This window comes from Panulirus ornatus, chromosome 10, assembly GCF_036320965.1.
Source record: "Panulirus ornatus isolate Po-2019 chromosome 10, ASM3632096v1, whole genome shotgun sequence".
Classification (NCBI taxonomy): Eukaryota; Metazoa; Arthropoda; class Malacostraca; order Decapoda; family Palinuridae; genus Panulirus; species Panulirus ornatus.
Genome location: NC_092233.1, coordinates 56003809 through 56014359, shown reverse-complemented (window position 1 = coordinate 56014359; position 10551 = coordinate 56003809). Strand labels below are relative to the sequence as shown.

General features: G+C 39.9%; 1 protein-coding gene and 1 long non-coding RNA gene across 3 annotated transcripts in view; one reads left to right on the top strand and one right to left on the bottom strand.

Annotated features, from left to right (window-relative positions):
* The window catches only part of CARPA (Carbonic anhydrase-related protein A), a 238089-nt gene extending 232222 nt beyond the window's left edge, over positions 1-5867 (top strand). For both annotated transcript variants that reach the window (XM_071665915.1, XM_071665914.1), the window contains one exon: positions 944-5867. In XM_071665915.1, coding sequence (XP_071522016.1) covers positions 944-966 — 23 coding nt within the window. In that variant the 3' untranslated portion in view covers positions 967-5867. The remainder of the gene's footprint in view (positions 1-943) is intronic.
* On the bottom strand, positions 3388-9404 carry LOC139750961 (uncharacterized). The gene is made up of 2 exons (XR_011713256.1): positions 5143-9404; positions 3388-5080 (listed from the first exon to the last, which is right to left on the bottom strand). It is a non-coding gene; the product is annotated as an uncharacterized lncRNA (long non-coding RNA).
* Positions 9405-10551: the final 1147 nt, after the last annotated feature.

Sequence of the window (10551 nt, the reverse complement as noted above, 5' to 3'; positions counted from 1 at the left end):
TAGTTAAAAGTTATATCCTATGCGAGGGGAGACTTAATCTTTGTATATCGCTTGGGTCATAAAGATTATGTAAAAAAAGAATTATATATTTAGTCTACCAGTAAAGTTACCCCAGATAACGATCATTTTATAATTAATCATTTTAATGTTTGGTTGGCAAAATCTTTTCAATCACGCAACTGTGTATTTTAGCGATTTTTATGTGTGGATTAACACTGCAGAATTAGAGGAATTTCTCCGTTTTCTATAACCTCCACCACAACCACCACCCAACCCCCACGTCCCTCCTTAATGATGGAAGCAATGCGGCATCCGAGAACTCGCACCTCGTTATGCACGACCTGACCCGTACAACAGGTTAACGAGAGGACATTGTTTCCTTTACGTCACCAGGAATAATTGCCTTTGCACGCTTCAGTCGCCAGCGGTCAAATTACAAACCACGTGATCGGCCGTCGTCGGGAAAAAAAAGGTTTTTGGTGGGACAAAGAATTTCTCTTTTGCTCTTGTCATAGGTCAGTGTGTAGAAAAGCATTTTAGAACATATGTGCCTGATTTTTTAGATGTTTGATTACTAAATGGCGTCCTAGCTACGTCTCTTCGTTGTATGTCAACCGACCGTTATTTCTCTCTTGTGTCTCCCCTGATGATGTGATTATTACACGAAAGCGCACTTGGGAACTTATGTTTCATTTTCCTCGTGGACTCACAGGAATATATATATATATATATATATATATATATATATATATATATATATATATATATATATATATATATATATATATGAATAAATACATAAACATATAGAAAAATAGAGTGACAGAGAGATAGTTAGTAAGATAGCTAGCTAGCTAGCTAGCTAGATAGATAGACAGATAGACATGCACGTCTCAGCCTTATCATTTTTCACTAACGATCATTTCTCTTGTTTCCTCCCCAGCTCGACAGTGGCCCAAGCTATAGCCATACATCTTCTCTTAGTCACCTTGAGAGTGCAGGCTGTGTATTGGCAGCCCGACGCCTCTCCCAGACACCACGTCGTACGCCTCCTCCCAGCCAGCCAGTTGGTCGGTCGGTAGGAGAGAGAGAGAGACAGACAAGTGACAGGTGGCAAGAAATGACTGTGGGGGTCCCCCGCAAGCATACCGGGGTATGGAACTGACATGGCAAAGGAAAAGAAAACGAGGCATCCAACAGAGAACACGAAAGTGTTATTCGCAAAAAAAAAAGAAAGAAAATAGATAAATAAAAGAAAAGAAAAGGGAAAAAGGACTTTTTTTATGGAAGTCTGAGAGTGCAGTGTGATGGTGTTGGCTGGGATAGAGTCAGTCTTCTTACAAAGATGAATTGTAAATTGCTGGTATAAGAAGAGAATAGAGAAAATGGGAAAAGGGCGTGCGTATAATACTGGCACTGTTATTACTGCATTTCCCAAGTCACCAGTAAAAAATATATATATATATATATATATATATATATATATATATATATATATATATATATAAACTTTAGAATTGACTCTGCGAGGTCAAGTATGGTACTGAAATTGACTGAAATTTCTGCGTGCGACTCTGCATCCTAGATATTAGAGAGTGAGAAGACGATTGACAGAGAAGAAACAAAGAGTTTCCGGAGGTGACAGAGAGGAGGATTCTAGTGCAAAGCCAAGGAATGAAGAAGATATTAATGACAATTTTGAAAGTGTCTCCCCCCCTAAGACTGAAGATGATGATAATGAGTATTTTGAAATCGTCTCCCCCAAGGAATGAAGAAGATATTGATGAGTATTTTGAAATTGTCTCCCCCCCCCCCTCCAAAAAAAAGTGACCAAATGAAAACCATAAGGATAAGGTTAAGACGAAAATTATTTTTCAGTGTTCTGTATTAGGTAGTAGCCCGTTTTCTGTGAATGACGCAGTCACAGATATGAAAATAGAAAAAGGGCATGCGTATAATACTGGCTCTGTTATTACTGTCATAAAACCCCAACGCCAGATTTAGTTCTATGTAAAAAAAAATATATATATATATTAAAAATCACCCAACAAGTTAATCCTATAGTCACAGTGGTAATCGGATTGTGGAATATAGAAAATGGAATATGTAAAAAAAAAAAGAAATTATGAAAAATCTGAATGACAAGCTCTCTCTCTCTCTCTCTCTCTCTCTCTCTCTCTCTCTCTCTCTCTCTCTGTCTCTCTCTCTCTCTCTTTCTCTGTCTCTCTCTCTCTCTCTCTCTCTCTCTCTCTCTCTCTCTCTCTCTCTCTCTCTCTCGTGTAGGAACAGTGCGCTGGAACATGGAACCAAGGAGGAATCGGCAACATGGACGAGATGGTTTCATCTGTCTTGAGAAAGTAGGGGGGGGAGAGTGAACACATCGAACAAGGAGGCAAGGGTTTGAGTGGAATGATAATACACACAGATGAAGGTAATATACACGCGCATCCCTGAGAGGGAAATAGAGAGTTTGAACTCAGAGGCGACGACAAAGAGGGATGTGGTGGAAGTGTCAGCGTGGTGAGATATAGATCAGAAGATATCATGGTGGAGACAGTTTGTGATATAGAACATATAAAGAATGCAAAGAGAAAATACGAGTCAAAAAAGGTAAATTTTTTTAGTGAATGACAAAGTTGAATACGCAAGAAATGAACAGATGATTATATATATATATATATCCCTGGGGATAGGGGAGAAAGAATACTTCCCACGTATTCCCTGTGTGTCGTAGAAGGCGACTAAAAGGGAAGGGAGCGGGGGGCTGGAAATCCTCCCCTCTCGTTTTTTTTTTTTTCAAAAGAAGGAACAGAGAAGAGGTCCAGGTGAGGATATTCCCTCAAAGGCCCAGTCCTCTGTTCTTAACGCTAACTCGCTATCGCGGGAAATAGCGAATAGTATGAAAAAAAAAAAAAAAATATATATATATATATATATATATATATATATATAATTACAGTGATAAAAGGCAAGATGTAATGGAATGCTGTAATAAAGAAAAAATATCGTCCATTTTCGAAAATTGAAAAAACTGACGTACACCATTGCATCCCCATGAGAGAAAAGGGGTGAGAGGTGTTCAAGCGAACACCTTCTGTCTCCTATGAACATTTTACGAACGAAGATCTGTGTGTCAACGTGTTTTAAGTGACATAGTGAACGTTAAAGACCCATTGCCTGTAACTGCAAGACATACCATTTCGCTACTCTACAGGATAAGAAACCCCCAATTTTTTTTTTTTTTGCGTGTGTGTGTGTGTTGAAATGTGATACTTACACAGAACCCTCTGAGAATTTCTATAGAAAAAAACAAGATATCTGTGTATGGAGAAGCATGTCCGTGTGCGTGAACGTCCCAAAGACGGGAATTTTTAGACTTGTATATAGTTATTAGAATAAATATACATTGATTCATTCCAGCTGAAAACTACTCATTTTTTTTCAGAGGAAAAAAAAAAAAAAAGGAAAATGTGATAATAAGTTTTGAGAAAATATGATATTAATGATAAAGAGATATGCAGATGAAGTGATAACATATGCATGGTGAAGCGAGGCTTCATCTACCTTTGTGCTTTTGAAAGCTTCTGTTATTGGAAATATATCGTCAGGACTTTGGTTATATGCATAGATGCAAAAAAGGAGTGTTTACACACACGCCAATACGCCCAGCTTTATTTACGGATTCTGCGGTGTTATGAAATGCTGCATGTTATATGGCGGCAAAAATCTTATATAGGGTTCGACATTTTGGGGGGAATGGTTGGACCTGGTGTACAGTTTGATGATGAAAAGGTGGGTGTGTGGAGGGATGAAAAAAAAGAAAAGGGTGTTGTATAAAATGGGATCTTTTTCTTTATTTGCCTTGGATGAGAGTTAAGCTGTTACATACATCTACATCACTGGGTCACCTATGGGTACCTCATGGTTCAAAGGGACCTCTCACGTTAACTTTTCATTCCCCCCCCCAACATCTCCGGGTATGTATGTGTGTATACATACATACCGGACAAGCTTATGTTGGAGTATATTCATCCATGTGTATATATATTCTGGTAAGTAGTAATCACATTTCAGAGCGTGAGCAACGGGGAGATGAGGAGTGGGTCGCGTCTGACTCATACGATACAGGACATTGTGGAACGCTCTCACCACCACCTTGGCTTCCTCTGTTTCCCCCACGGAACCTTTTTTTATGATACCAAACTGCCCCCTGGGACAGCCCCAGGGGAAGGCCTAACCAGCGGCGGGTGGATGGATGGTACAGAACCCAACCTCAGCCCAGATGAAGGGAAGATAATTCACATGCATTGTTCTCATAGTTTCTTTCAGGAAGTTAAGCTCATGAAATGAGGTTGTACAGGAAAGCCTTTGTGTACCATCATCCAACACGGCCCCATCCATCCATATATATATATATATATATATATATATATATATATATATATATATATATGTATATATATATATATCCCATTTTCTGTTGCTGTTCAGGCGTCGTCTTCGGGCCATTTCCAGGGGGTGGTTGTCTGCTAAATGCTGAGCTCTGAAAGCTCTTGTGCTCCTAAGTCCTTCCTGGCTATCTTGATCTATGGCTGTCCCTCCGTGTTTATATATCTACCTCTCGCTCTGTCTGTCTGGCTGTACATCACCGTGGCTCCCTCAGGGCACATTTTCCGGGTAGGCGAAAGCGGAACTCACTATATATTTGACTATCGTTTTCTTTTCCCAGTGTCTCTCTCTATACTTGTATCTTGCGACTCGAGGTTTTTATAAAGGTGTCTTGTGAGTGGGTTTTTTTTTCCATAATGCTTCGAGTGCTTGGTGTTCGACGCTGATCGCCCCCTCCGCTAATCTGCGCAGAGAGAGAGAGAGAGAGACACAACGGGAGTTACACACAAGGCCAACTATACTACCACATCTCAGCCCTCGCCCGCCTCGCCCCGCCCTTCCCTTGTGTTTTCTTCTTTCCTTGATGGATGCTCCGCGAGGCGCTAAGACTCGCTTACCATCTTGAAGACCCCCAGTTCGATGACCCCCTTACTACCACATACCCTCCACCCCACAGTATCGTCATGAAGACCTCCAGTTCGATGACCCCCTTACTACCACATACCCTCCACCCCAAAGTATCGTCATGAAGACCCCAGTGCGAGGACCATTCCCACTCCACCACCACACAGTACCCTCTTCAAGACCCCAATATGAAGACCCCCCTACTACAACCCCACCGCACCCCACAGTCTTGAAGACCCCAGTACGAAGACCATCCCCACCCCACCCCAATCAGTCTCGTCTTGGTGACCCCAGTACGAAGAGACCCCCCGCACACCCCCCAGTATCGTCTTAAAGACCCCAGTACAAAGACCTCCTCAGTATCGTCTTAAAGGCCAATTTAAACCACCATTACAACCTGATCGAGCCTTATCTAAATCAAGGTCTATATGAACTACCGTACTCTCTTCGAGGCCCCTTTCTAAAGTAAGGTCTATATGAACTACTGTACCCATGAGGACCTATTTTGAATAAAGGCCATTAAGAGCTACAAACCAAAACGTTGAAAAAAAAACTTTTAAAATAGAGCAGTAGTTAATTATTCATTCGATATCAGGCCAGTAATAAAGACGAGGGGGGAATTCCCCTCTTTTCCCCCCTAAAAAAGTGCTCTGTCATCACATAAGTTGTGGATTTAAGTAAGCTACCACCCTGACGTCATGAATCGACTAGCAACACATACGTCATTCGAATCACAGTTACTTCGAAACAGATTCTAAAGGAGTGTGAAAAGAACAAGATTCCTGATAGTTCGTTCGAGGGTTCGTACGTCATTCGAATCACAATGGCTTCGAAACAGATTCTAAAGGAGAGTGGAGGAAATGTGTGAACCGATTCCAGATAGTTCGTTCGAGGGTTCGTACGTCATTCGAATCACAATTGCTTCGAAACAGATTCTAAAGAAGAGTGGAGGAAATGTGTGAAAAGAACAAGATTCCTGATAGTTCGTTCGAGGGTTCGAACTTCTGTCCGAACCGGTGGTCAATAAAGAACCCGCTCGAAACACAAGTGTTGGGACCCGATCACCCGACTCATGGAACACAGCTTCTTCAAGATGGTAAAGTCGATCTTACATTTCACTCTGGCCAGCTTCTATGTACCCCATTGTAATTTGTACACTTTAGTACTAAGATGTACGCCATCTCGGCACACTTGTTATCCACAAGCCTTCTTAATGTCTGCCTCGTACTTTATTTTTATACATGACAAACTGTACAATAATTTCTATTGATTCTATGATTTAGTACAGGAAATCCGGGACTGGATGATATAATTTCAAGCTCTTTTAAAAGGATTTGGCAGAGATTTAAATACAAAATGCCTATAGAATTAAATCGACGATGCTTCTTCAAAAATAACACGAAGGAAATATCCCATTTTGAAAAGATGAATACGAGAAAAAACTCGACCTTGAAATATGATCCAAGTTGATAAAAATAGACGAACAACAGACAAGTTACTATACCCGCATTTGATGATAGTAAAAGGAGTTTCTATACGAGACATAAGTGTTCATTTAGCCTAGCTTACGCTATCTTAAGAAAGATAAGCAAGAAACAAGGAGTATGTAACATGAGCTGTAATGTCTTGAGAATTTGCCTCAGACAAAGGTGTGTCGATAACGCTGAATATTACATCAGTGTCACGTTCCGGCCTCTACCAGTGATGTGTGAATACACACACACACACACACACACACACACTCACGAGTCGTGGGGTCCACGTGTTTAAATAAATAAGTAGAGAAATAATGATTTATTGGACTTAGAAAACCAATCGACTGAAAATACACAGCTGAGGAAGGGCAGACATTTCGGAACGAGGAGGTCACGATAGTTCCTAGTTAACCAATCATATAAGAGATTTGAGATTACACGATGAACTGGGTAATTCCCACACTTTAGATATGTATATGGGTGAGAGACACGTAGATAGACGGAGTGGCGGATAGACAAAGGAGATGAGTACGGTTCATATAATGTGAACTTGACTGAACATTAATTGATGAAGAGCTGCAGTAATACAGTAGCTGACATATCATGTGTGAGTGTGTGTGTGTGTGTGTGTGATCATATATTCAGAAGTGTCAAGAGGTGTCCATGCTGACATTTGGGTCTGGAATCCATACTCACACCTGAGGCTACGGAAAAAAAAAGCGAAAAACTAATGAATAAATTCTGGTCCACTGCAGTACTGGCCAAGAATTCAAACTTCGAGGCAAAAAAAATCGACGAGAGAGACATAAAGCATCATTTCGTATGGGATTCTCATTGGCGCAACGACCTTATAGAAGCATCTTTATACCGCGATATCTCTTTTACTAAGACGAGAAATGACACATGATACGTTTTCTGTTTTATTACTATCATTAAGGTCCATTTCGAGCTGAATGCCCCTCCGCAAGACTTAAATGCCACACTGGGAGGGAAGGAGGGAGGGAAGAGGGAGGGAGGGAGAGGAGGGACAAATAAATAAGGTTAGGTCATTAAGTCATATCTAAGTAGATGTCTGGCCATTGTGCGTTTCAATTCCACCCACCTACCACCACCACTTGAAAGTCCGCGAAGCATTCTCTCCCCTCCTTCTCCACACCCACAAGGGCGATGTATCCTACAACTTCACACCTGATCCTCGTCCATCCTGCCTCCCTTGACCCCACACACACACACACACACACACACCCACACACTAACTAGATGGCCAGTATCTTTCTTCCCGACCTCATCTCCGTCCTGGTCAGGTGTACTGACCCCTTTATCAAATCTTCATTTTGACCTCCTCCCGAAGCGGCGTTTGACCCGGTCTTGACCTCGGAGTCTTCTGGGTTCTCCTCAAGTTGACTGAGAAGGAGGGGATAGGGAAGTGGGAGGTTTTTTTTTTTTCTATAGATTGGATATTTAAATCTTCTTCCTTGACAGCAAGTGGGTCTTATTTCTCTTTATTTGACAGATAAGTCTCCCTCACTCTTGACTGAATATATCAATTCCTTGACTGAACGTTCTGGGTGATTTCTTACTTGACAGCAGGTATAACTTGACCCTTGACAACATCCTAATGCTATAAGTTCCCTTGACACACACACACACACACACACACACACACACACACACACACACACACACACACACACACACACACATATATATATATATATATATATATATATATATATATATATATATATATATATATATATATATACACACATATAAAGAAGGAACAGAGAAGGGGGCCAGGTGAGGATATTCCCTCAAAGGCCCAGTCCTCTGTTCTAAACGCTACCTCGCTATCGCGGGAAATGGCGAATAGTATGAAAAGAAAGAATATATACATATATGTATATGGTCTTCATACAGAGTGCATCCAAACTCTTAACCATTCTGACAGTGACAATTCAGTTCACCAATTCTCCCGTCGTATAGGTGGTTAGTGCAGTTTTATACCCCACGAGAAGATGTGTTTTACGACACGCCAAACGCTAGAGTGAACTTTACTGCCTGCTAAGTGATGATAACTACAATAATGATAACAATAATAGTAATGATAATAATAATAATATTAACAATGATAATGATAAAAGTAATAGTAATAATAATAATAATAATAATAATAATAATAATAACAATAATAATAATAATAATAACAATAATACTACTAATGATAATATTAGTAATAATAACAATAATAATAATAATAATAATAATAAATAATAATAATAATAACAATAATAATATCAACAATAATAGTACTAATACTACTAATACTATTATTATTACTAATACTGATGATAGTAATAATGATGATAACAATAATAATATAAGAAATCCCAAGTATGTTCAAAGGTTCAACAACTCACACAGTAATGCTTGACTTTGCCCATATATACGACGCTGGAAATATCTGTTAAAGAGTGACTTGGATACCAAAGAAATAGCACAGCACACACAGACAAACGCCTCTGACTGAATCCCCCTCCTTAAGAAATCCTTTTAGGATTCGAACCCATACAATTCCTAGATCCTAAACCATCAGCTTGTTCTCCTTTCAACAGACGACTGTAACCGCGTTCCATTGGCCCTGTTGTGTATGTAATATCAAAGTATTCAGCAATAATTTCCTGAGTTTGGTGATATTTGATGATAAAAAAAGGTATATAAATATATATATATAAAAAAAAGGACTGACTACGACTTTGTATATTAATATATATTGAAAAAAAAAAACTATCTTCACTCAGCCCTTTTTCTGTTCCTAGGATGCCCTCATCATGATTACACCTCGTAGAAAACATTTTTTTTTTGTGATATGGATGCTATACAGCCAAAATTTGTATATAAATAAATAAATTTGTGTTTTCTCTTTGTGTTTGATTTTGTCCTGTAAAGCAAACGGACGGACACACACACACATCATCATCATCATCAAGAATCTACAAAAAGAGAGAGGAACCAGATTCACAAAATTTGGACATATGTAAAACACAAAACAAAATATCAATAAGAAAAAAAATCAGAAAAAAAAAACCACAATACATAGCACATAAAAGTCATATGAAACAGAAATACAGAAAAAACTTACAGCTGAAGAAACACAGAAGAACAATGTTAAATGAGGTAGGACTATAGAAAGCTCATCACTCAATACACTAAGTTGGGCCAAACGAGACCGTCATTGTCCAGATATGGAGCTGAGGTCAGGTTGGACTCGTCTGACTCCCTGTGATCTTCGCTACCCGGGACCGGGTTGGTTGGCCAGTGACGCGTTTCTCCTGTCCCCCCCCAAAAAAAAATGGTGGACTTGGTGCGTGTGGCGGGTCAATGATGTGTTCTATCTGTCCTATAAGCGGCAGACCTTTCACTGATATCATTAATTTGTTTCGCTTATAGTTTTTCCCTTACTTTTGTACGATGTACTGTGGTTGTTTTTTCCCCGATTGTCTAATTCATATTTTGTTTGCGTTTTACATCTCATATCCAAGTTTTGTGACAGTTTTTGTCTCCTTTTTTTTTTTTCTTGTTGATTCCTGATGATGCCTCTGTGAAGGTGAAATCATGATAGAAACAAGACGGATAATTTTGGACAACTGGTGTTTGAGCACCCACCTAATATGGAAGAATAATACTGAGAAAATTTAAGAACATGAGAATGAGGATCTATAACCAAATATGTCGTTGTATTCAATTCCATGTGCATCTCTCTCTCTCTCTCTCGCTCTCTCTCTCTCTCTCTCTCTCTCTCTCTCTCTCTCTCTCTCTCTCTCTCCCTCTCTCTCTCTCTCTCTCTCTCTCTCTCTCTCACCTCCTACCTGCACCACACCTCCCTCACCAGAAGTGCCACAACCCCTTCGCGCTCATGCTCTCACATTACCTCACGGGCATTGCCACACCTTTCTACCCTCCTCCACTCTTACTTCTTGTCACTCAAGAGCAAGAGCATCGAGGTTCTTCTCACCAAACATACCTACCACATCTCCCTTCTTCCTAACCTGGTTACAACCAC